This window comes from Castor canadensis, chromosome 7 (assembly GCF_047511655.1).
Source record: "Castor canadensis chromosome 7, mCasCan1.hap1v2, whole genome shotgun sequence".
Lineage (NCBI taxonomy): Eukaryota > Metazoa > Chordata > Mammalia > Rodentia > Castoridae > Castor > Castor canadensis.
The window spans coordinates 133186241-133213034 of record NC_133392.1 but is presented as its reverse complement, the minus strand read 5'-3'; the positions used below and the strand labels follow the sequence as shown (position 1 = coordinate 133213034).

At 48.6% G+C, this 26794-nt stretch overlaps 1 protein-coding gene across 1 annotated transcript; it reads right to left on the bottom strand.

The window, feature by feature from the left end:
- Window positions 1–4909: 4909 nt before the first annotated feature.
- Nt5c1a (5'-nucleotidase, cytosolic IA) lies at window positions 4910–26794 on the bottom strand. The gene is made up of 6 exons (XM_020180852.2): window positions 26564–26794; window positions 19441–19608; window positions 18910–19039; window positions 16643–16765; window positions 13910–14094; window positions 4910–12544 (listed from the first exon to the last, which is right to left on the bottom strand). The coding sequence occupies exons 1-6, from the start codon at window positions 26687–26689 to the stop codon at window positions 12179–12181; spliced, it is 1098 nt and encodes a 365-aa protein (XP_020036441.1). The 5' UTR covers window positions 26690–26794; the 3' UTR covers window positions 4910–12178.

The following is a 26794-nucleotide window of genomic DNA, read 5'->3' as shown; positions in this document are numbered from 1 at the left end:
TCCTCCTCCTCTTTCTCTTTCTCCTTCTGATTTTCATTTTTGGCCTTGAAGTTGTGATCTTCCTGCCTTAGCCTTCCTGAGCACTGGGATTACAGGCATACCACAGTGTACCCCTGTGGCCAGCTAAGGCATTTCTTTTTCTTTCCTTTTTTTTTTAAATATATTTTTTATTAGCGTATATTAATGGTACAAAGGGATTTCATTGTGATATTTCCATACACATGTACTTTGATCAAGTTCATCCTTTCTATCTTACTTTTCTGGAAACCCAGAACACAGTCATTGCTGTCATTCCCCATGCAGGCCAGTCAAACCAGAGGCCCACTGTGCAGATGAAGTAGACCTGGCCCAGAGACGGGAAGTCAGCTGCAGAGACTGGATTAGGACCCAGACTCTTAGCCCCCCATCCAATACCTCCAGGCTCTTTCCCTGCTTCGAGGCTCCCTCTCTCATACCTTCATAATGGTGATTGGGAGCTGGAAGTGGTGGAGGCAGAGTGGAGAGGGGGCGGGTGAGAGCCCAGGGCTTGGGAGGCAGCTGGCCTCACTTCTGGTTATGGCTGAAATTGGGTCCCACTGGATCCCTTAGTGTTGCCAGGGAAACCACTTCTGTTTCACCTCTTAGTAATGATGGCGACTTTTAAGAGCCTCAGGCCCAGCCCTGAGCTATCCTGAGAGGTGAATGGGCGATGGTCCTATGGCCTAGGAAGGCTGTATCACTCCAGCTCTTCTAGAAGACAGATGTTAAGGCCAGTTAGAGGGAGCATCAGTTTTACTGGAGGAACAGCTTGAAAGGATAAAAGGGAGAGCCCTAGAACCATGCTGTGGACATGACCTGTGAAGAAAGGGAAGGAAGGAGGCCTGGGGAGGAAGAGCCTCTGCTGCCATGCAGTTCTCAGTCAGGCTCAGAGGGGGCCATTAGAGGAGTCCTCTATAGGGCAGCAACCACCTGGTGTTAATGTCCCCAGTGTGTCCAGTCACTGCTGAGGGAAAGCATCCACCTGCCCCATGAGAGCTACAGCAGATCCCCAGGGGCAGCCATCGCAGGCTGTGGCAGTGACACCCCCAGGTAGGTTCTCTGGAAGGGAGCGATGAGCAATGTGCCCTCCTTGCAGCTGTGGAATGTGTGTTCTTTGCAAGGTCACTCTGCAGGCAGGTGGCAGGTTCACGCCCCTGGGCTGTGGCTGTCCTGTCCTCACATTGGTGTGAACTTTATTCTACTTGGAGCTCCCAAGGCTTCTAAGCAGGACTTTGCCAGAGGCTTTAAGAATGAAGACTCACACTGCCACAGTCTGAATGCTGTTCCTCCCCGCTTCCTATGGTGAAACCTAATCACCGGTGATCAGGAGGCTGGGCCTTGCACACGGGGCTTGAGGGGTGGGGAACTGGATCATATGGGCTTGATGCTCATGAATGGGATTCGTGTCCTCAGGACAGCTGCCTTGTCCCTTCTACCACACAGTGAGAAAACGGCTTCCTAGGAGACAGAAAGAGGCCCTCACCAGACACTGACTTGGTGAGATCCCTGATCTTGGACTTCCCAGCCTCCAGAACTGTAAGGAATAAACATATATTTTTCCTAAGTCAGCATCTGGAATGGACTAAGACACCCAGGAAGTTGGGTGAAAGTGGCATTTCAGAGGGGATGGCACTGAGTTTGGAGCAACCATCTGGTCCTTAATTTCCTATGTGTGTCTAATACAGTGTGTGTCCTCATGCAAGTGGCTTCCTTTCTCTAAGATTTGGTTTCCACATCTGCAAGAAGTGGATGGGAAAATTTCACTTCTGCCTCCTCCCAGAAAAAAAACAGTAGGGTGAAGGCAACCAGTATTTTTGCAAAGATAGCTCTGCTTTCTCCAGTGCCCACCAAAAACCACTCCTTAAACATTCGTCCAGTCACTCAGATGGCAGAAAATGATTTGTACCGTTCCAGAAATTCAGAGAGACATAGCTGAAACTAACTTAGCATGAGCTCAAGACTTCATCTATGGAGACTTTTAAATTTTTTGGTGGGTCTGGGGTTTGTACTTGCAAAGCAGGTACTCTACTGCTTGAGCCACCCCTCCAGTTCATTTTGTTCTGGTTATTTTGGAGATGGGATCTTGCAAACTAGATCCCCTGGCTGGCTTTGAACTGTGATCCTCCCATCTCAGCCTCCCAAGTAGCTAGGATCACAGGTGTAAGCCACTGGCACAGGCCCATGGGGATTTTTTTTTAGACAAGGTCTCGTGATGTAGCCTAGAGGGGCCTTGAACTCACAATCCTCCTGCCTCCTCCTCCCCCCCGCCACCCCGCTGCAAGAACTGGGATCATGGTGTGCTCCACCATGCCTGGCGATTCTGTAAATTTTATTTTAAAAGTGTGTACAAGAGTCAGGATAGTGTAGCACTTAACAGACACTCTGGAACAAGTTGAATCCTGGCTCTATCACTTATTAGTTTGAACCTTGAGTGGATCACCTTACCTCTCTGAGCCTCAGTTTCCTCATCTGTAAAATGTCAATCATAATAGCATCTACTTCAGAGGTCTCCTGTGAGGATGAAAGAACTTGTACAAAGTGTTGATTGCATTCATTTTTATATGAACTTGTAGTTTTATTACTATAGTTAGCTGTTTATAGAAATAATGTTTTTAATTGACCTATAAAATTATATAGTTTGTCAGGTACAATATGATGATGTCTTGAAGTTTATATACATTGAAGAATAGTTAAATCTGGCCACCCCACATAGTTGTCATTTTTGTAGTGAGAACACTTAATAGCCACTAGATTTGTATTTTTCAAGAATACAATAATCACCAGGCACTAGTGGCTCATGCCTGTAATCCTAGCTACTTGGGAGGCTGAGATCAAGAGGATTGTGGTTCAAAGCCAGCCCAGGGAAATAGTTAGCAAAACCCCATCTCCAAAACTAACCAGAGCAAAATGGACTGAAGGTGTGGTTCAAGTGGTAGAGCACCTGCCTTGCAAGCACAAAGTTCTGAGTTCAAACTCCAGTCCCACCCAAAAAAAAAAAAAAAGAATACAATATAGCCAGGAGTGATAGTACACACCCGTAATTCCAGCACTCAGAGGACTGAGACAGGAAGATTGCAAATTTGAAGTCAGCTGGGCTACATAGTGTTTTAGGTCAACCTGAACCACATAGCACGATTTTACTCAAAAAAATTGTAATATATTTTCACTAACATAGTCACCATGCTGTATAATTATAAGCATTTTTAATGGTGGCACATGCCTGTAATCCCAACACTGAGGAGGCTGCTGAAGCAGTAGGAGATTGTGAGCTACATAGTGAGACTCTGACTCAAAAATAAACAACGGCAACAAATTCTTTAAAAGTGACTTAGTAACAGTTAAAAGTGACCATCAATAAGCAGGAGAAAAGAAAGAGCACAAAACTCTCAGGTCACAGATGAACCTTGCAAGTAGAAAAGGGAGGACACAAAAACAGGGAGAAAGAACAATGTCCATGATTCCTCTACCCCTTTTCTCCTTCTTTTAAACTCCAAGCCACAGCCACATCTCTACCATATCATAGGGCTTTTGCTCTCAAATCCAGTCAGAGACCACATCAGAAAGTAGAGGATTTCAGTTATGCCACCAGAAGGTTGGGTTCGTTCATCCAAGGCCTGGGCAGGAGGAGGTGTGGGCTACCACCCAACCCTCCATCCTTGTCCTTTCCCTCTCTTTGGACATGGTCTACTGTTTGCAAACCAGTGAAAACATTTCTGATACCATAGGTCTATGGACACTATAAAAACTTCAAGTGAGATCAAGACATCTCAGACCACGTTTCCATGACATCCGAAAATTGGTGATGTTAGGGCTCATGAAGGCATCTTCTGGAGGGGTGAGGAAGGAAGTGGATGAGGAGTAGCATTTGTCCCCATCCCTGGCAGTTGGGGGTGTGGGGTGGGAAAGTGAGGAGTTTTGCAAAGGGCAAATTGTATGACACAAAGGGCACGTTGAGTCTAGTCTTGCTAGGATGTAGAAGAAAAGTTTCCTGGAGGCCCCCGGCTGTGCCGAGCTGGTGAAGTTTCAATACCTGGCAGCTGACCTCCAGGATGGCTTTTACACCCTTGGGTAGTCTCCTCCCACAGCCTATCAGGGTTGAGGTGGTGATGTGTCATTACTTGGTCATGAATGACAATGTGGCTTTTGCCTTGCTCTCTTTCAATTACACACTTTAGGAGAAGTCAACAGTCATGTCATGAGGACACTCATGCAACTCTGGCAAGGAACTGAGGCCACCTGCCACAGCCGTGTGAATGCAGATTTCCCAGCCCTAGTCAAGCTTCAGATGACTGCGACCCCACCTGACAGCTTGAGTACAGCCTTACAAGACACCCAACAGAACCACTCAGCTAAACCTTTCTTGGATTCCTGCCCTGCCAAGACTCTGAGGTGCTAGAAGACGCCCAGTTACAGGAAGAAGGATTATGTGAGGCTGGGGTCGGAGTTAGGGTCACCCCTTCCTTTCCATTTCACATTCTTCCTACTTCTCTTCTTCCTCCCCCACTCCATCCCCATCCTTGCTAGTTCCAGATGGGAACACAGAGTCTGCCTTCTGAGGGGCTCAGTCTACCATCCATGGCAGAATCTCCCCTCAAGGTGGAATTCATGTCAGGAGAGAGGGTCTACAAAAAGAGCCCAGAACCAATGGATGGAACTGGTCCAAAACTCCTCACTACCTGCATCCTTATTCACATGTCTTAGGGTGGGTCGTGGTGGTACACACTTGCAATCCCAGCACTCAGGAGGCTGAGGTAGGAGGATTGTATGTTTGAAGCCAGGCTGGGTTACATCTGGAGACCTTGTCTCAAAACAATGACAACAACAAAACATGTCTTTGGGAAATAAGCCAATTTGTGAATTCAGTTGCATTGAAAAAAATCCAAAGATGACATGTCTCTTAAAAACCTTTTATTTATTTGAATGGCTTTTAAGCAGCAGCAGCCCATGCTGTGAAATGAAGACATAGGACAAGCATGAGGAGTGAGAGGGATCCACACTGACAAGCATGTAGCACCTTTATTACATAACCAGGTAAATTCTACAAAGAGCCAGGCAGAGCTGGAGTCATGGGGTGTGCTAAGAGCTGGCTAAGGTATTTGTGTAGGGGAAGCTGGGAAAAGTATGCAAGCTCTTCTCCCAGCCAAGGGAGTCCCATGGATGAAGAAGCATGTGCTCCAACCCTCAAAGAAGGCACTTAGGAGGTTCTTCATAAACAGCAACCAAGAGGGGTGGGGTAAAGAGGAAGAGCAGAGCAGCAAATGGTGTACAGCAAAGGTAGATGCTGCAGGTAGATGCAAGCACACGTCATGCGTGAAGGCTTCATTCTCAATCTTGTTCTTAACTGGGAATACTGTGATGCTTTTGAGGAGAAACCAGAAGTTAAGGTTGCAGGCATATTGTAACACAACCTTATGTATGTTATTAATATACAATAACATATATATTGTACCTATGCTTTAAAAACCCATGGGGGTGAACTACCTCATCTCCAACATCTCTTAAAGACCCCAAACCACGGGTCTGAGTAGAATGTTCTCCCATTCTCACTTACTGGATCTAAAAAATCCCACTGGGCCTGGACCAGTGGATGCTGGAGATTTGAGCACTGGATTTAGCCTACAAGATATGTTTTCTTTGGCTTGCCTGGTGTTTTCTAAATTTGAAATAGTTGCCAACATTTGAAAGTCCAATTTTTAGCTTCCTGTGAAAAATGTAGTATCTGGCAATAGCAGCCTGTGTTCCCACAAGCTGTGATGTGTCAGACCCTCGCCAGTGTTTTCCATCTCACTAAAGTCTCTGCTAATCCCCTTCACTCATATCTGTCCCCTGCCTGGCCCCCGTTGGCACTGAGGTTTGTGACCCCTCGTCCATGCATCCGGTCTGTTGTGACCTCAGTGATTTTCTGCTTGGTGGCAGCTACATAAGTCTAGTGTGAAGCCTTAGTTTAGTGGCAGACTGCCTAGAATTGCCCTTTAGGTCAGGAGCCCAGGAGTTAGTGACCCTTGTCTGCAGAGATTTGAATGGCCTAAAGGTCTCCTGTTTTGCAAAGATGAGTAACTGAAAATTTCCCAGCCACATTTCACTTTCATACATTGAATCCTTAAGGCCTCTGGGAGATGGTCCATCACGGAGGTAATTCTCAGTCAAGGCCAACGGTAAATCACTTCTGGCTAGATAGAACACCCAAGCAGAAGAAGGAATCCCAGCCTAGGCTGGGCTGGGCCAGGGGGAGAAGGGAGAAGGCAGCTTTTCCAGCTATGGCTATGAGATGGCCAGGCCATCTGTGTGCAGTTGGCAGGTCTAGGTAGCACCCATTGTGTGAGTGGGCTCCCTCTAGATTTTCTAGATTTTCACAGTGCATAATCTGCCTAACTGTACATTCTAGGAGGCACTGTTAGGAGGAGGGAAGAAACAAATGGAAATAGTAAGGCAGGTATAGTCAAAAGTGTTGTTCTAGCACAGATTCTAGCATTTCCTTTCCAAGGTTGCAGAGAGTAGGGAAACAAAGGGTTAAGAGATGGGATCCATGGCATGAGGCCGGAGAGGAAGACTGAAGGACTGGCCTCAGTGGTCCGTAGGCTGCACACATGCAATGTCCATGAGATGATGGGAATAGCCAGGACTAGTCCCAAGAAGAAGGGCTGGTCTTCAGTGTATGGGTCCCAGGATCCTCAATTCACAGAGATAACTATCTGTACATCCTTCTAGTAAGCAATACACACACACACACACACACACACACACACACACACACACACACAGAGCACATAGCTATCTTGGCCATTACACACACCCACACAAATGCAGTTTTTATCCTGCTGCAACACTCGCATGCATCTATACACACCATCACAGTAGTTATCAGTGAGATTTTAGCAAACATTCACAGAGCACCTGAGGTCCTTTTTAGCTGCTAGAGCTACATGACAGGAGAGTCCAGCACAGTTCCAAGTAGTATGGAAAGAGAAAAGCAAACCAGGAACTACAGCAACTGCTGCCCTGCAGTGCCACCTACTGGCAAGGGGGAGGTTTCCACTTTGCTTTAGGATGGCAAACCCCAGAGCTGCTTCTCAGGCATCTGTTCCAGGAACACTGCCAACCATTGGTTGCTATTCATCCTCCTCCTTGTGGTCTGCTGGAGTCAGGTGAGACCCTGCATCCTCAGGGTCAGAGAAGGAACATCCAGCGCCTTACATGCCTCTTGGAACACAATACCCAACACCAACAGATGGCAACATGCCACGTCCAACTCACTGGAGTGGCTGCCTGTACTCTGGGCTGAAGATTCTGAGGCCAAATCTGGGCTTATCAGAGAAGTATCACGATGGAGTGTCGACAGCAAACATAGCTAGGTTTCCACACCCGCCTTTTATAGTGGGTTCTTCAACCTTTGTTTTTGTTTTTACTGTTTAAGACAGTCTTGCTATGTAGCACAGGCTAGCCTCAAACTTGTGATCCTTCTGTCTCAGCCTCCCAGGGGTTGGGGTTACAGGTATGTGCCATCGGGCTCTGAGGATCCTGGGACCTTCTGATCCAAAAACTACATTGTGAAGGTAAGTTTGTTGCTCACACCCTCATACCGCAAGAAAACTGCCATTCCAACTTTTAGTGGAGTTTGATCTTTCCATGGATGAGTAACTTCTGCACCAGACAAAGCCCTCTTGGGACCCTCTTCATGAAGAACTTGCTGCTTTCAGAAAGAGTACATATGGCTAACTTGTTAGGTCTGAGCTGCTGAAGTCAACATTGGGTACTTCACTTTACCCAAAACTGAGACTTAACAGACACCTACCAGCACTCATCACTGCCCAAGGGGTCCCATGAGGCCAGTGAGGCGCTAAGAACACAGACCCACACTGAGAAGATGCTGGACAGCCAGCAGAGCTCATCTGTCCTAGCCAAGGCTCTGCCCCCTACTCCTCACCCATCAGCTTGGGTAGGCGAACTCAATTTGACTCAGGCCAAATGCAGCATCAACTAAATTGCAAATTACAGCGGGCCTTGGGTTGCATGAAAATAGTCAAAACTTGGAATCTTGAGGCCTCAAATGTCAAGCAAGGGCCATATAGGCATGGAACCCCCATGTCCTTCTCCCTCAACAGTGGAGCCAACTGTTCTCAATGATTTGGTGGATGTGGCCTGGTTCATCCCAATGAGATATGGGCTGGGGCTGTTTGCCTTCCACCAGGGGTCAGCATACTTTCTCTATAAAGGACAGATATTTCTGGCTTTGCAGTCTCTGTTGCAACCATTCAGTTCTGCCACTTTAGACAGAAACAGCCATAGACATCTTTAAACTAGTGGATATGTTGTGTTAAAAAGGTTTTTTTTTTAAATAAAAGTAGGCAGTGGATCAGATCAAACTCTTCATTAGCTTAAAGAAGAGGTCTTTAAACTGGGTTCCACAGAACTTGGGGGTTGTTGGAAATGCTTCAGGAGGTCTGCAAATGTTTGGCTCAATTTAAATTGTTTTTAGCTTTAAGAAGCTATAATCACAAATGCAGCCATTGGAATGTGTTCTAGTATTCCTATGTGTAGGAAAGCAACATGATAGTGGGTATCAGACTATTGGAGCTTCTTTTGCCATTGCTATGCACATGGAAGAGCAGTATGGAAGCTAGGCACTGGTGGCTCACACCTGTAATCCTAGCTACTCAGGAAGCAGAGATCAGGAGCTTGGTTTGAAGTCAGCCTAGGTAAATAGTTTGTAAGACCCTCCCCCCATCTCGAAACAACCCATCACAAAAAGGGGCTGGTAGAGTGGCTCAAGTAGTAAGAGTGCCTGCCTAGCAAGTGTGAGGCCCTGAGTTCAAACAACAGTGCTACCCCCTCAAAAAAAAAAAAAAAAAAAGAGCAGTATGGAAAATGATGGACAGCATTGTCCCAGCATCAGACAAACATGACTTGGAGTCCCAGCGTTGCCACTTACTAGCCGGGTGGCTTTGGGCAAGTTTTTTTTAGCTCCAGGATACCATGAAAGAGTAGGTGGACATCATCCACAATGCTGGTGCAGCCTCTTGGAGCATTCACAGTGGAAGGGCCAATGCAGCTCAGGTCACCAGGGGACACTCAGGAGACTCAGAGCAGATCTGTTTGCCGACTGGTGTGGAGGTATATCAATATTCTGATCATCAGTTTGGCTGTAGGGGTGCACATCAATTGAATAGCATTGTAAAGTTGACTCCATCTTGGATTTGAACTTCTTTTTTTTTCCTGGCACATTCTATTACATTCTCACTACTCTGGTTGGGCTCTAGTAGACGAGGGGTTGTTTTGCAATGATTTTAACAGTCTCAGTGGTAACAACTGCTTGTCTTTCTGCTGAGTGGCAGTTCCATTGGGTCTGGAACTCTGTAGCCAAGCACATCCTGGGACCAATGTTCTGCTGGACCTGGGGAGGTGGTGCCTTCAGCTAAAGGGGTCCAGTGTTCCAGAAGCTGTGGTTCCTTGGTACTTACCTGGCTTTTAAATTTCCTGGTGACACAATAAACAATGTTCCTTTTTTGGGGGGGCCTTTCTCAGTACTTGAACCCATCAGGCCTGTCTAGCTGCTGCCCAAGCCTGCCCCATGGACTTCTGGCCTTTTATTCCAGCCCCTCAGTTTTTTTTTCCAGGTTTGAGATGCTCATTTGTGGTCTAGATAATAGAATTTGGGCCTTTAGTGTCTCTCCTTTGCCCAGGGCTGTCTATATCTATTAATGGTGGCTCCAGTGAAATCCACGGCTTTTACTGCACCTTATCTTTCTGCTTCCAGCATCATCTTTTCCTGCTTCCTGGAAGGTCTATAGTGTTTAATACTAAGCCCTGGGGGCTGGACCTCAGAATCCCTGGAATTTATCATAATTAGGTGACATCCATCTGGTGCTGTCCTAATAGTGCATGGGTCCGTCCTCACCATCTGAGAGCCTGGGCTGTCCACAGCAGGCTTGTATGGCCACTGGCTCTGTGAGTCCTGGAAGCTCCTCCAAAGAGGTGACTGCAACCCCAGGGCAGAGGGCTTTTGTGAGGTACAGCCAAGATGAAAGATGACCTGAGGCTGAGCTCCCTCTCCCACCTCTTTGTCATTTCCTTGCAGCTGTTGTTAGGTCACACAGCTTCTCTGGCCAGCTTGGAGCAGTGGTAATCAAGGGTTGTCTATATCAGGCCTTCTGCCTCAAGGTCTCCTCTGCCAGGTCCTGGCTGTGCGGTGGAAATGACCTTGTGCAAAAACATCTTCATCCCATGCCTTTGGGTACAATAATGCCACTGATCCCTGATAAAGGCAGCCAAGGTGGGACACTCAGTCCAGTCTTGCCCTGTCTCCCAGGAACAGCTTCTAATGGGCCTCCAACACAGAGCACAAGCCCAATATAGGCCAAACTTACGCTCATTTCCAGAAGCTTCTGGGTCTTCTTTGTCCTCTTCCTGATTATCTTTCTGCAACTGCTACCTTGTGCTACAATGCATGGAATCTATGCCCATTCAAACCTGGGACTGAGTGCCTAGAAGGGCAAAGGTTAGGGCTGCTCCAGGTTGCCCTTCACCTCTAAACGATGCCTTTAGTTTTTTCACTAAGCTCTCATTCACAGCTAGAATCTACATAAGAGCTGAGTAATCAGTGACCACACAGATGTCTGTTTGCCCCTTCTTGGTCTTTCTGGGGACCACCCACCCATGTGCTTCTGCCCTTCCTCTGAGAGCCAGGGCTGTTCACCAAAGGAGGGAGCTGACCATTAAGTAGTGAAATTTCTCTCTTGGAAGTAGGGAAGGAGCTGCAGGGCCTTCTGTAAAGGTGGAGGAGTCACTGGTGCATCTCAGGGAGGTCACCTCTTCCCAGAATCCCTTGCATAGCATCCCAGTGACAGACAGCTCATTAGGTCCAAGGCAGCTCTGTCCAGCCTTCCACTTACTATCCACAGTGGAAGAATTTTGCTAGTGTGCATTCCGCTCCTTCCTCTCTAAGCCATCACTGTCTTGGTACTTGGATCTCAACGTATAGGATCTCCAATCAGACATCCTGATACTTCCCACTACACTCAGGGTTTCACCCTTGTGTTCAGCGTAGTTAACCGCTCACTTCAGACACTGTGTTTTCTCCCCCTGTATTTGGGCCCACAGACATTCTGCCTTTCTCCTCACTGGCAGAGCTGTGTACACACAGGTGGGATGCAGGAACTGAGGGACCAAAGGCTGGGGTGAGAGTTGCCAGGCAGAGCAATTGAACTTTGGCTAAAAGCTGAAGCAAAGAAAGCCCTGAACCAGCAAGTCACTAAAACTCCTCCCAAGGGAGAGCCTGCAGTGACCTCTGCTGGCTGGAGAAGAATTTGCATGCAGGTTAAATGAACTCCCTTCATTCCTCTTCACAAATCTGCTCTGCAGCTGACCCCAATGGCTCAGGTTAGGAAATCAGAAGAAGCAGATGGGTCTTCTTGTCCAGTGGTTTCCAAACATGGAAAGCTACACATAGGGATATTGTGGAACATTGTGCATTGTGCCTATTTGGTGGGCCTCTGGGCTGAGGAGTAGTGGGGGCTGAAATCCAGCCTATATCTCGTTAACCAAGCTGTGTAACTCCGTATGGGCTGGGTCAGGCCAGAGGAAGGGCCATCTTTTCATAATTCATTCACCTAGGCAGAGTGTCTTCTTATTACCTGCACAGATGCCATACATATCGGCAGCCCTGGCACAGAACACTTTCTTTAAAGGGCAATCTTATAAAACTAAGCTTCTCTGACTCAAGGAGAGCTTGAAAAATCACCTAAAACTTGGGTAAACTGAGGCCTATGAATGTGAGGAACTTACTCAAGGTCATGCAGGTCATGCCAGGGCAGAGCTCGGATGCTAGGACCACCCTCTCTCAAAGCAGTGCTCCCTGCACTACACTGAGTTGCTTTTCATCCCAAACCCCTTTTGGCATCCTGCTTTTCTGACCCTCCTACCCTCTGTCCCATCAACTTGTCCCTGAAACCTAACCACCCCACACAGTTCTACTGTCCTAGCCAGGATCATGGCACAGTGTGTTCTCTAGTGAGAATGCTGGCCCAGTCTGCATAATTTGCCACAAGTACCTCACTCAGAGGGACGAGGGCAGACATGCAGAAGGGTAGGCAATGAGGAATTAGAAGGATTCACCAGACGAGGTATCAAAGTGTGACAGGGAGCCTGGAGCAAGGTGGCCCAGCTACTGTGTAGCTGGAGCCTGCTTTGTAGGTGCAGGCCGCCGGGGTGTCTGTGCCACACCGTAAGGCACGTGGGCAGCCACGGTGCCCATTTCCTGAGCACCAGTGACGTGGAACATCTGATCATCAAAGAAGATGTGTGGGCGGATCTTCTCCAGGAGGGGGCCCTTGGGCGCTCCAGCTAGGAACAAGGCCTCATCTGTCTCCAGGCCCCAGCTTCGCAGGGTCTTGAGAGCCCGGGCCCCGGAACTGGCTGCACTGCGAGCTGTCACCAAGTAGGTGCGAATTGGGCACTCCAGCCGCAGGCCTTTGGAGTAGAACTTCTTCTGTAGCCTGCCCAGGGCCTCCAGAAAACCTTTTAGGGGACCCTAAGAGAAGGCAAGGGAACACTGTGAGTTCACCCCTCCCAAATATCCAACCCTTCCCCCCAGAAGCTTCTTAGGATCCCTAAATCTTTGAGTAATTCTGCTCTTGGGCTCCTACTTGGGCCCCTGCGTGCATCATGGGGCTATAGGTTCTTGCATTCGGGGGGTCTATTTTACTGTCATTGTGGCTGTGTCAAAATAACTACACAGGGTAACTGTTGCTATGCACATCTACCCATGCCCCACCTCCAGGTGTCTGTCAGCAGCTCTCTAAGTGTGGCCTTCTGTGCCCATCAACAAAGAAGACATTAAAATGAGTATGGCATGGGCAGCCTCCAATCAGAATGAACTCCAGCTGCAAACATCTGGGACAGATGGTCCAATGTGAAACTGCTGAAAGGCTCAGCTTCTGGTGGCTTAGAGTGGCAGGCTCAAGCTCTCTAGGGTCAGGGAAAGGACTTATTACCCATGGTGCCCAGAACAATGGAGCTTAATGAAGATATGTGACCCAGAGCGAGCAGTGGTCTCATGGACCTCTGCCAACCACTTAGTAGGGAAAGCATTGAGCATTGAGTAGGTGCTCTTGCACTGAGCACCTGAATTTTTATAAAAAGGTCAAACTCACATTCTTAGGAGGGCTGGAGAATTCTACTGCTCCATCTACAAGGAGTTTCCATCAAGTTTTAGGACACATTCTCAGAGCCACTGAGCAGTATGAGGGCCAGTGAGGGTCACTGATTGCCCTGACCAAGGCATGGCAGGAGGTAGTCCAAGCAAAGGCTCTGCCCCTGATGGCATCCCCAGCTGCATCACTGGTCCAGCTCTTCCTGTCCTCCAGTGAGAGAAACAGGCTTCTCAAGAGGTGGGCTTTCATTCATGGGATAGGGGTACCTCAGAGAGGAGGTGAGGGTTCCAGAGTGAGGGTAGTGGCTTCAGAGAGAGAAAGGGTAAAGCTTCCACAAAGGGGTGGAAACTTCAGATAAGGGGTGGGGACTTAGAGAATGAGGGCTTCAGAGAAGGGGCAAAAGAGGCTCAGAAAAAGGATGTGGGCTTAAGAGAGAGGATGGAGACCTCAGAAAGGGGACTGGAGCTACCAAGGGAGGAAATGCTTCAGAGAGGGGCTGAGAGAGACAGTGGAGGCTTTAAGGTTGGGATGGGACTTTAGTGAGGGGTTGGGGGGCCCAATGAAAGGGTAGAAGCTCACTGAGGGGAGACATGGTTTAACTGGAAGGGCACAAGAATTGGTGAGGGATCTGGTGGGAAGTCTGGGCTACCATGTTTGGTTCTGGGCTATGGGTTTAGGCAAAGAGCAGTTGTGGGGAGCTGCCTGTTCTACTCAGGGATTCTGGGACTATCTGGATGGAGCACCTGGGCCAAAGGTTTGTTCTCGTGGGCTTTCTCATGCTCGAAGAATCTGTCCAGTCCATGGGCCTTGACTATGCGCTCCGACTCATCTGAGAAGAGCACAGCATCCCCATCAAAGGCCACACGCAACTGACTCTGGGACACAACCACGTCCTTGCTGGGGCTGAAGATGGTGGCGGCTGCAATCCCTGGGAAGAGAGAGGCAAGTACAGTCTGCCTTCAGACCAAGCAACAGAACCCCTTGCCTGGGCACAGGAGAGGGCTATCTCAGGTGGTCCTTGCCCTGTCTGCTCCCCAGGACTCAGGGCAAGGCATGGACACAGGCTATAAGAACGGACAGACAGCAGCTGTAGCTTTGAGGCAGAGCTCTGAGGGGCCTTGCCTATGCCAGGATTACACCTTTAGTTGCTTCTTTGTGTCCTAAGGGCAGGAGGACATTAAGAGGACTCAGGGTTTGATCTATTTCCAACCACCATGGTTAACCCTTTCACAAAGAGTAAGATCACCTGGTGTGGAGCAGTCAAACGGAACTCCTGCCTGGGAGTAAGGGTCTTCCAGGACACTGCTCTCCTGCTCAGGGTTCCTCATGGACCCAATATGGACCTTTAGGGGGACTGGGAAAGAGCCCCTGCTCTGGATGGGCTTTGATCACTCCCTCACTGTTGATTCTGGTAAATCTCTATCCTTCTCTGGGCCAAGGTAAAATTAAGATTCTTTCAGCTTTGTCTGGAGCTGAGATCTCAGGCTGTAGTAGGGGTGGGGTGGGTGCAGACATCCTGTCTATAGACACCATGGTACCCAGGTATGCCCTACAGGGTACTGGGAGACAATGTGGGTGGTCCTGGAGGCAGCACGAGCCATGACATCTGACAGTGCACAGACTCTGCAACCAGGGCTCCTCTGAGGAGCAAGGTCACTTGTCAGGGACCCAGGCTCCAGGCCAAAGCTACACTGGACACCAGAGCACAGTGCCAGGAGGCCAGAGACCTGGGTCTCAGCCAAGTCCATTCCCTAGTCCTCATCTCTCCAAAGGCCACACATGCCCTGCTCTTTGGAAATCTAGGACCATGGAAGTGGGGCTTTGGCAGACCGTTAGGAGGAGTGAGCAGTCCAGGTCTTATATCAACTTCCCTGGCCAGAGAATGCCAATGGTAGGAGTAGGGCCTGGGCATCAGGCCAGGTACCATCTCAGCCCTGCCAAGGCTGAGCCCAAGGTGACCCAAACCACCCTTCCCTAAACAGGGCCTCCTGATCACTCCCCAACTTCCTCCTCTGAGGTCAAGTTACAGAGGCACACACAAATACCAGTATTTGGGCCCCAACCAGAGGGTGTGACCTGTCTAGGGAAATGACTTCTGGGTCCTGGCTGAAGAAAACTTATTGAGCTCCCAATAACTCAAGGAAGTGGGGCTATGAGGAAGGGGCCAGGCTTCTAGACAGGAGAGAGCATGGAAGAAGAAAAGTAAACACATGTCAGTTACAAGGAATCTGCCACTAGTATTCAGCCTGAAGAACCCTCTCAGGCAGATGGGAAGTCAGTCCTTCTTCCTCCATGGGCTGGTTTTCTTCCATATGCCATAGGATACACACTCTGTTGGGAGGACTAGTAAGACTATGGTTACTACTCAAAACCACTCAAAAGGCCACATGGTGAGGGGCTTCTCTTTGTCAGTACCTACAGTTGTGTTTCCTAAACTCACCTCAGCACTGGCTAGCCCAGCTGCTGGGATGCTGACCCATTTCCCAGACAGTCCACCACTCAGGCTGGGCTGGGTATTGATCTCCTCCCTATTGGCCCAGATAGGAACAGAGGCTGCCCATGGTCACAATGAATCAGAATTCCTAATTATAACAGGTACTTAGAAACTGCTTTTGTTAAAAACCACTGACGCCTCACTTGGGTTTACAAATATTCAAAGGGTAACTAAAAGCAGGAGCAAAGCTTGGCATCTCTGCCTCCATTTTTTTTGGAACCTGATCAATTTGTATCCATTTTCTACCTGTCTTTGCTCTAAGCCATTCTCTCTTCAGTCACCTTGGAATCTAGGAAGGGCAGGACTGATCGATAACATCTTATGACAAGAGCTACCCCACAGACAACAATGACTTTCTTATCGTGACCAGGCCCTGCTTGACCAAACCTGAGATGATCAAACACATCAACCTCTGACCACTGGATACCTGTGACCAGGACTGTTTAATAATTACACATACCTTTTACTCCATGCCCCAATTCTTCCTCTAAACCTAAAACTCATGTCTGTACCCCAAAGATGAGCTGAAATGCTTACTTTCTCTCTTCCTGTGGTATATCCATGCTGCGTAATAAATATTTCTCTGCCCTTCATCACTACTTTTCTCCTTATTTGGCAAATTGAGGCAAGTGGCTGGACCTGACATGTGGAACTCCTGGAATTGGGCCTCTGGCCTAGAACTCCCAGTTACATACTGACCCAGAGGAATCTTAGAAAGGAGTAGCTTCTAGGCTGAAAGGAGGGTTCCCATGGAAACAGAAGGCTGGATGATGCCAATGAACAAATACATCATTAACACAGTGGGTAAGAGGTGAGAAAGTAGAATAGACAGGGTCTTGTTTTCAATTTATAAGACTGATCATAGGAATTTATGCATAGCTCCTCCTCCTGTTACCTTGGCACCCCCCAGCATTTGTTCAGAATTTCAGGAACAGGCTACTACCTCTAGGAACCCATATTCTTCCTCCTTACTTTGACTTACCCTCATCAATGGCTTCTCGTACTTTTTCTGAATCAGCTGACAAGTAGAGGTTGGTGTGATAAGCCTTGAGATAGCAGATGGGGCTATTCCCACCTGTCATGCAGAACCTCTCGATGAACAGGTCTGTGGAGAAGGCAGAGAGTACTTAAGTGAGGCCAGGGTCAATCCTTGAGGCAGAATGCTCTCTGTGCCTAATGAACGCCATCTTGGATCTGAGTGGTGATGGGGCAAAAGAGTGAATTTCTGTGATTTTAGGCCAGAATTTCCCTTCTAAGCCTCTCCATCCTTCCTTAATGATAAAGGAATGATCATGTTTCTAATATACTTTTTTTTCAGGTAGTACTGGGGTTTGAACTCAGGGCCTTACATTTGCTATGTAGGCACTCTACCACTTGAGCCACTTCACCAGTCCAATGATCAAGTCTCTAGAGTAACTACTTACTCCTCTTGCCAAGGAATTACAGTGCTACCAAAGGTGGGCCCTGCAGTCATGACTAGTAACTCCACCCTCCTGGCTGTAGCTGATTGGATAGGGGAAGACACTTGAGTCAGCTGAGCCAATCAGATTCTCTTCCAGCCTGGGCAAAGAGGTGGCTAGTCTCTGTGGCTTGTGTAGGTTGTAAAATATTTGCTGGTTGCTACGTAGCTGTTGTACTGATCGCACTGAGTTACCCATTACTACCCCAGCTTATGCAGGACCCTTCTCCTCTTCACTGCCCACACCACAAGAGGGTAATGCCTGGCACTGCAAGAGTCCTTCGGGGTACTGCTTCTGCACCTTATCTGCTATTTGTCTTGATCACTCAGCACCCATCATCACAAAGGTGGTTAAATATTGTTAATATCACCCTTGCTCCCAGTAATTTGAAATCAGTATTATTTAAAAATGCTAACTGCTGTTCTTAATGAATTACTGTTCTGTTACCTCCAGTGGCTATCCCTGTGTAGTTGGTCTGTCATTAAGTGAGTTAGCTTAGCAGCTGAATGGTAACAGAAAGGACAGCAGCTCAGTGTACATGGGTCAGTTTTGGATATCTGACTAAGCGTCATGCCCACTTGAGACAACAGATTACTTGAAGTCTGAATTAATGTAGCTTTTTCTGATTTGCTAAATTCACGATGTACTCTTACAGTTTTAAAGGATCATTTAAAATGCACAAACTGCATGTATTTAAATATCATGGAAAATAGGTAGAAGTGCTTACTTTCATTGCAACAATCGGAACACATTCAAAGCAGTTTCATAATTGATTTTTTAAGTTCATTTAATGTTAAAAGTTGAGTTGTAAAACAACTCACTAAGAAATTGTACATAACGAGCATATTGAAATAAATGTTCTTATTGTAGCAGAAAAAAAAAATAAAAATGCTAACTGGGGCTCAGGGTGTAGCTCAGTGGTGGAGCATGTATTAGCCTATGTGGAGCCCCAGTTTCAATTCCCAGCACCCAAAATAAATAAATAAATAAAATAAAGCCATCTGGCCTTTCTTGGCTACTTAAAACAAATCTTGTAAACTTATAAAGATAGATTTCTCCTTTACCCCTCCCCCCACCAACTGGATCTCTCTGCTTTTCTGAATATAAAACCAGGGAAAGCAGAGAAATCCAGTTTGGTTGGGAAGAGGGAGAAACAGAAAGGAGGGGGGATGGTAAACTTGCTAAAGAAGCACACAGGTAAGGGTTCACATGACCCAGAAAGAAGAGCCCAAGAGAGATTTCCAGTACTTGGATTCAGGCCTTTGGGGGTCCAGTTTTCTTTCCTGCCCTGTGGTTCTGAGAGACCCTGGAATGTAAGAACTATTTCCCTTCATTGCAAGCCAGCTCTGGTGGGCTTACAACTTTCAGACACCAGTTTGGATGAAGACATAGAGCCCTTTCACTCTGACAAGTGCCCCTGATTCTCCCTGTTAGCCTCATCACAGGTAGAAAAACTGAGGCACAGAGGTAGTAACTATCCTGGCCCATCCACAAGAAGTGGAGCCTGGGCAGTATGGGCTGGAGCTGGCTTGTGCTGGCTTGTGAGTGTCAATGGTTAAATACTCAGGAATTTTGTGAGCCAGTTATGGGGTTCAGTCATTGGTAGCTTGCAATTATCCATGGTAGGAACATTTATACCCTGAAAACTAGCAACACTTCAAGTCAGAATTGTTTTTTGTTTTTTAAAGGATCAGCTCACCAGCACTTCCCTGGGCTTATTAGGGGTCCAGTGGATACAACGACATTGCTGGGGCCTGTCCCCAGGGGTGTGGTCAGACCATTTGCTCACCATAGTGGTTGATACTGTTGATGAGGCGGACTCCCACTTGCGCGTGGTTGTTGGTCACAAGGACGATGTCAAACACGTCCTCGCTATCGGGGTAAAGTTCCCGAAGCCTCCTGTTCACAGCTTCCAGGGCCTGGAAGGGAGAGGAGACTCTTCACCTCAGACCCCCACTGACTGATTCCGGAGTTGGTGGCCAGAGATCCAATGAGGGAGGAAAGGGGAGGCCAGTGGTTAGGCTTGGGATGAGATCCACGTACACAGACTTCCTCCTAAGGAAATACTGTGGTTATTCTACCATCCTGTGGGTTATTCACTGCTTAGGACTGGCTCACTGAAGAAGTGAGTAGGGGTCACTTCCCAAGTAAGTTACCCAGCATGGGGCTGCATCAGTCCAGAGGATGGTGGTCTCTTCTTCCCACAAAGGCTCTGTCCCTTAGCTAAGCCCCTGGGGTCCCCTCTGCTCAGAGGGGGCGCCTTCTCCTTACTCAGATACCTAAAGGCACTGTGTGGGCTGCCTGCGGAGCTGCCCCTCACCTTGACAAAGGGGAAGGCGGGCCCGGGGCTGAAGGGCTCATTTTCATGCTCCAACTGGTAGCGGACGTACTCCTCCACGCCCTGCTCCGTGTAGATGCGCTGCTCCTCCTCCATGCGGAACAAGGCTCGGGAGGACACAGCAATGGTGACTGCATTCTGAGGCTTGGGCTGTAGAGGGACGGCAGAAGGGGCTGTCACTCAGACACCCCCCCCTCCCGCTGGGGGGGAGGGGGGGACAGGGGCTCATATGCAAGTGCCTCTGGGAACTGGGAACATGGAGAAGGCCCCAGGGTCCAGGCTCTGCCCCAAAGAGGCTCAGCCTTGGATGGGTAGGAGTCTGTCTATGCAGGATCCAGCTGGGGACTGAGGCAGAGGATGGCTTCCCGCCTAGGAGTGTCAGCTGAAGGACGAATATGCCCTTGGGGAGTTTCTAGTCTAGAAGGCCATCTGGACACAACAGAAAAATGAATGCCGCTAAAGCATGCGTGATGCATGAGAAGATCTCCAGATAATTTCTCTTAGGAGATGAGAGCTCCATGCTCTTAGGAAGAAGCTGGTGCCGAGAAACATGGAGATTGCATAAGAAATGTATCTGTAGCTCAGATCTGTCTCCCAAGCTCCAAACTCACTTATGTAACTGCCCCAGTTCACTACCAGGCACTCCAACTTAATGTGCCCGTACTCAATTCTCACCACTTTCTCTACCCTCAAACATCTTCCCTCCCCTTTTCCCTTATCTTGGTGCTCAGCACCACCAGAGCTCCACTGGGTGAGCAGACAGCACCACTGTCCACCCAAGCAGAAGCCCAGAAGTCAACCTCAGCTATTCCCCCCGCCCCCAAACTCCCTTCCCCATCAATCCACCACCCAAACCAGTCAATGCTTCTAGAATCCATCCACTTCTTTCTGTTTTCCATCCCATAGTCCAGGCCATTGTCGCCTCTCACACCCTTGAATTTGTCACCCATACTGCTGTCATGAGGTTTTTCTAAAGTGTAGCTCTGACCATGGCACCTCTCCAACGGTGCCAACTCTTATCAGAGTAAAGTTTAGCTTTTAGTATGGGGTAGGAAGCCCTTGGTGACACACCTACCTCTCTACTCTCAGCTTCCCTTCCCTAGTTTTTCTCAATCTGACCTTTCTCACATCTGTGCACACCTTCCCCTTCTTCCTCTGAGCCTTAGGTTGCTCACAATGTCCCCATTGCCCAATACACTGTTTCAGCTAACTTTTACTCAACCTTTGGGTCTCAAATTACATTGTCACCTCCAGAAAGTCTGCCTTCACTCTAGTCTCCACTTGATAGCACTTCTCTGGATTTTCCTCTTAATACAATTTAACATGAAATTTTAACAACTTATTTAATGATTTCTATTTCTAGCAGAGTTCTAGGGAGGAACCAGGAACTATGCTTAAGTTTTGAGAGAGCAGGAACCACAGATTTTTTTTTTTTTTTTGGTGGGACTGGGATTTGAACTCAGGGCTTCAGGCTTGCTAAGCAGGCACTCTACCACTTGAGTCACTCCACCAGCCCTGTTTTGGTGTGTTGGGTATTTTTGAGATGTGGTCTCACTTTTTGTCCAGGCTGGCCTTGAACCTCATTCTTCCTGATCTCTGCCTCCTGAGTAGCTGGGATTATAGATGTGAGCTACTGCACCCAGCATACTTAGAATATATTTCAATGAGCAATTGTGTGCAATGACAAACAACATGAAATGGAAACCTCAGCATAGTACTGTCATCGGTTAGATTGCATAGTACTAGCAGATGCGTGGAGAAGTTTTATGGTTAATGCAAATTTGACAACACTTACAGGCTCTTTAAGCAGGTACTTGGGCTTTGCTAAGGAGGGGTTCTGGTAGAAATCTGGCTTTGCCTTCAGAGTGAATGAGTGATAGGATGGAAATGAGTGATAGAACAAAGGTGTAGCAAGGTCTTGATGACAGGGCTCAGGGGAAGTTGTCAGGGGGAGGAGGCCTGTGAGTCAAGGGGAAACAGGAAGGCAGGCCTACGGAAGTGAGCACACACACAGGCATTCACAAAGGCCGGAGGGTGCGGGGGAGAGTGCTGGAGAGCCCAGACAGGAGGGCAGGTGCTAAATTGCAGGGGACCCCCTCAGGAACCCCAGAGGACCATAGAGCTCCTCTCCCACCACTACACCGGAGTGTTTGTGTCCCCTAAATCCTTATGTTGAAGCCTAACCTAACCACCAATGTGAAGGGATTAAGAGGGGAGGGTTCGGGGAGGTGATATGGTCATGATGAGATTTCTAAGTGTCCATATAAGAGATACGAGAGAGCTTGCCTTGCCTGCTCTCCCACGTAAGGATGCAAGTAGAAGGCAACCCTTTGAGCCAGAAGGAGCCCTCACCAGAAACCGATATGCTGGAGCCTTGATCTTTAACTTCCATCTTCCAGAACTGCAAGAAGTAAATTCCTGTTGTTTTCAATATAAGCCACCCAGTCTAGGGCACTGTGTTATAGCAGCCCCAAAAGAACTAAGACAATCACCTCGGATGGAATAGGGAGAGGAGCATGCCCCAAAGACAGCAGCTGGGGCCTTTCTGATCCCTGAAGAGGATCAAGTGTGAGTATACAGGGACTTTGGGCACCCACAGAGTCCTACTGTGTCTCTGTGACCTGGGATTATGATTCCCACTTTACAGATGAGGAGAGAGAGGCTCAAATTCAGGTCAAGACATAAATGGACCTAACCTTCTGGCCTTCTCTGAGCATCCTTGTGGGCTCACAACCCCAGCTTATTTCTGGGGTCAAGCTTGTTGACCATCAGTTGACAACATTAGGTGGCTACCATGTGACAAATGCTGTGCTGGGGACATGGCAGGAAACAATCCAGGCATGATCCTTGCCTCCGTGGAGTTTATGATCCATTCCAAGGAAGAGAGGCTCACGCCACCCTCTACAAGAGCATGTCAAGTAAAACTTTCTGTATGATGGAGATGTTCCATAACTTGTGCTGTCCATGGAGCAACTTAAACTGTGACTAGTGACACTGAAGACCTGAGATTTTAATTTCATTTCAATGAACTTAAGTAGCTACATATGGCTAGTGCAGTTTTAGAACCTTAAAACAGTAAGGGAAAAACTAAAGAATTTCCCAAGGTCATTGGCTGACCTCAGTCTGCATTTGACTTTTAACCCCAACCAAGATGATGTATGTGGCCAGCAAGTCATTACAAGTTAGCGATGGAACAGGTGTCTGTCCTCCAAGGTTTTGTCCAATGGCTCTCCTAGTGGCTGACTGCTACTGTATGTCTGTGTGACCTTGGACTGGGCTCCTCCTAACCCCACCAGCATTGTGGACTCTCAGACATAAAGACAACACGAAACGCCCTAAAGAAAAGGGTGATAGGAAGCCTGCAGGCCTTTGAGACAGGCTGCCCCACAGCCAGGGCCTTCATCCCTTTAAGGACAGTCAGCTGCCCACCCCCACCCCTAAGCCTGCTCCAGCCCAGGCAGCCAGCCAACATCTCACTCCCCACTTTTGGTCTCACAGTCCCTGACAGACTGTCAAGTCCTGGGTTCCCCTGTGGCTGAGATACCCAGCCCCCATCTCCTCCTACCCCTGGCCATAACAAGAAAAATGTCCTGGCTGCATTGGCCATCAGAGTTCACTCTCTTACAGGTGTGGAAATAGGCCCAGAGACGGGCAGAGTATCCCTCTAAGGGTCACACAGAAAAGTCAAGGCAGAGCCAGGATGGCTCCTGTCACACAGCAGTTCCTCTGATGTGGTCCACTTGATAGCCACTAAAAAAACCCTTTAACCTCTGTTACTTCCGTGACTTCCCTGGACACAGCATCCTCAGCCTCCCTTTCCAGAGCTGGGAGAGATGGTGAGAGGCACTGGGGCTTTAGACTGCAGTGTCTAAGGGCAGGACACTCTCCCCCCGCCAACCCCAATGGAGGTGCCAAGGGCAGGACCCTGCCCCAGGCTCAGACTGCTCTGACACAGCACAAGGGAGGTGAAGTGGACCTGAAGAAACAGGTGAGAGGGTGTGTTCAGAGCTGGGAGAAGCCAAGCACTTAGAGACCCTCCTATGCCTGGCCCAACACTGTCATGTATTGTGAGGTACATTGAAATAGAAAGAAGCTAGATCCCAGGCTGGCAACTGGGTCAGAACAACCCAGGGGCTCAGCCTGGGAGTTCTGGACTCCAGGCAGCCAGGGTCCTGCCAGCTCTCTGTGTTCCCTGGGCTGAGGCACAAGCTGATCAGTGTGGCTGGGGACTGGGGATGGAAGAGTAACAGGTCAGCCCAGCCCCACCCAGCCTGCCTGAGTGTTTCTCATTTAGATCAACATGATTCTGCCTGTTGTGCCCAAGACAGGAACATAGCCAAAGAAAGCTGTTTTTTCTGCAAGGATTCAGAGAAAGTCTGCTGGGGAAGAGGAATAAGACAGCTCTGGATGGAGGAAGTCTTCTGACCCCATGAGGTGAGGGCCTCTTATGGCCTTCATGTGGTTAAATATTTCACTCAGGCTTCTGGGAATGAGCTAAGGCCAAACTCTGACAGGCCCATGAGGCCTAAAGCCCCCAAAATAGCCTGTGGGACGAGGGGCAACTCAGGAAGGAAGAGAAGCTGGGCAGCCTCCAGGTTCCTTGCCTCCCAAATAACTGTGAGGAACAGGGACTGACCGAGGGCTCGTGACTGACTGCCGGGCCTGAGCTCTCTAGCTCCTTGGTGTTTGTGGAGAAAACAGATTGTGCGCGCATGGAAGCGTTCACTACTCCAGTCTCCAACGCCCATCTCCTCTCACACCTCAGTGTAGCCTAGCTTGGCTTTCTTACTGGTATGCCTGCTGGCAGACCCACCTTTTCCACCACAAATAGCCTCAGAGAGATCTTTCTAGAATGAAAATGGGACCAGGTTAATCCCTGCTGAAAAATCCTGCAATAGCTCCATAATGGTTTTCATATTTTAAAAAGTAGATTGACCATTTATTCAAATGAACTATGACAGAACTCCAAAATGTAATATAAGTCAATACTACAATATATAATTATTATGAGTCTATTTTTCAAATTCAAATCTATTATATACATATATACGAATGTATTTATTATAAAGTCAACCAATGAAAACAACCCAGCTGTTTGGATGACAGGTTAGGATGATGGCACAGATTTAAGCTTCAGCAACCAGGTGATTTCTGTGTTCATGCCCAGTGCTGGTGTTTGCAAAGGGAAGAGGTTTTTTTGCTTTGTTTTAAATTACAGTCCTTGTGATCTCAAGATGCTCTTCTATTAAACAGATCATAGGAAAAACTATTCTGAGGGTTTGCTAAAAAAAATAATTGACCTGCAGCACAAGTTAGTATGTTAGTGGTCTCCAAGGTGCTGAAATGTCCAAAGAAAACATTTGAGTGAGTTGGATTTTATTATTCATTTTTAATTGTTTAATTGTTTAAAACGAAACTTGAGGAAAAGGAAATACAGAGCTCCACAGAAGCTGGTTTGAAAACCAGGGTCCAGGGTCCTTACCAAGACCCTCATGGCTGTCCACGAGCTGCAAATCCTCCTGTGTCCCTCCAACTCTTCTCCCAGCCATTCTGCATTCTCCCTCCCACTCAGTAATGATTGTAGAACACAGTCCTTGATTTCAAAAACATCTCCATGCCTTCTGCCCATCCTGTTGCCTTCTGCCTGGAAAACGCACCTATTCGGGTTCTAAGAGCAGCTCAAAGCCATCTCTAAAAAGCCTTCCTGGTTTTACCTGAGCACCCATCATCATCTCTAGAGCCTCCATCTGTGAACCAGAGACAGGGCATAGCTTAATTAATGTCTCAATCCTGACTGATGAAACAAGGCCTGGAGGCATCCAAGGAATGACTATTGACAGGGTGAACCTTCTAGGGGAGGATCTTGGGAAGGAAGCAGGAGGATGTTTTAAGGTACTGTTGTTCTTCAGAGGATGCCTCTAGACCAGCCTCTATTCTCAGTCCTTTCCCCAAGCTCTGAAACCTGGGAAGCTGGGGTGAACAGGCTAAGGGTAGACCAGGGCACCATAAATTTGTTCAATGAAGGAAGAGCAGGTTTTTTTAAAACTCAGGGTCTGGTATCTGCCTCTTGAATCATACCCCCAACCCTTTTTGCTTTCATTGTTTTTTGGGTAGGGGCTCTCTTTTCTTTTTCTTTTTTTTTTTTTTTGGTATTGGGGGTTGAACTCAGGAACTCAGGGCGTCTCTCTCGTCTTTCTTTCTTGTTTGCTTTCTGGCTTGTTTGTACTAGGGGTTGAACTCAGGGCCTCCCTCAGACTGCTATCGTCCTACCAACAGCCTTCAGCATAGTGGAACTCGGATGTGCATCACGAAGCTTTGCTTTTTGGCTGAGATGGGGGTCTCACTTTTTGCAAGAACTGGCGTTGAACCTCAATCCTCCAGATCGCTACCTCTAAAAGTAGTTGGGATTACAGACCTGAGCCTCGGGGCATCCAGCCCATGATCAGGAGTTCTTTCTTCTGTCTTAAGTCCCAAAGAACTAACACCACCTTGGAGGTCATTGGGATATTAATGGCCACTGTGAAGGGAAGCAGAGCTCATATCTGGGGTGCAGAGCTCACCATTGGAAGCCCAGAAACAGAGGCACAGAGCAAAGTTTCCAGAGCCGGGAGCAAACAGCCCCCTTTGCTTTAGGACGCAGGGAGCGCAGCGCCGGGACCTAGGGCTCAGGACTCCAGCTAGAGCCGAAACGCAAAAGCTTGGGTCGGGAGCCAGATGCCCAGTCGGTGGAGACCCGAGCGCACAGCGCGGGGCCGGGTTTCCAGAGCAGGGTTACGGAGCCCGGGGCTGTGCTGTGGGATCTGCCGACCAGGTTTGCCAAGTGCTGCCAGTGCCCCAAGCTGGACCGATGGGGGAGGGGGATCCTGGCGTGGAACCCGAGCCCCGGAAAAACACAGCACCACCTCACACAGCACAGAGCTCCCAAAATAAACCCAAGCCCGCGCCAGATGCCGGGTGCATTCTGGGGGCAAAGGAATTGCGTCCCCTCCTGGAGGGGCGCCCGGGCGCCCGGGATCCCCTCCCAGGGGGCTTGCGACCCCTCCCTAGGAGTGACTCCCCCCTCCATTCCTATGCTCAGTTTTTTGTTTTTTTTTTTTTTTTTTACCGATTTGGGTTTCTTCTTGGGCGTGAGGTTGTCGTGGAAAGCCTTGGCCTCCTCCCAGCGCGGCACGGCGGCGGTCTCGGCCCCCGGCCCGGATTCGCGGGCCTCGCGGGGCTCCCCGGGTTCCATGCTCGGGCTCGGAACGGCCGGGCCGGAGCCTGCGGGGCGGCGGCGGGGACACGGAGCCCACGGAGCCCGCGCTGCTGGGCTGCGGAGGGCGAGGGCGATGCGTCC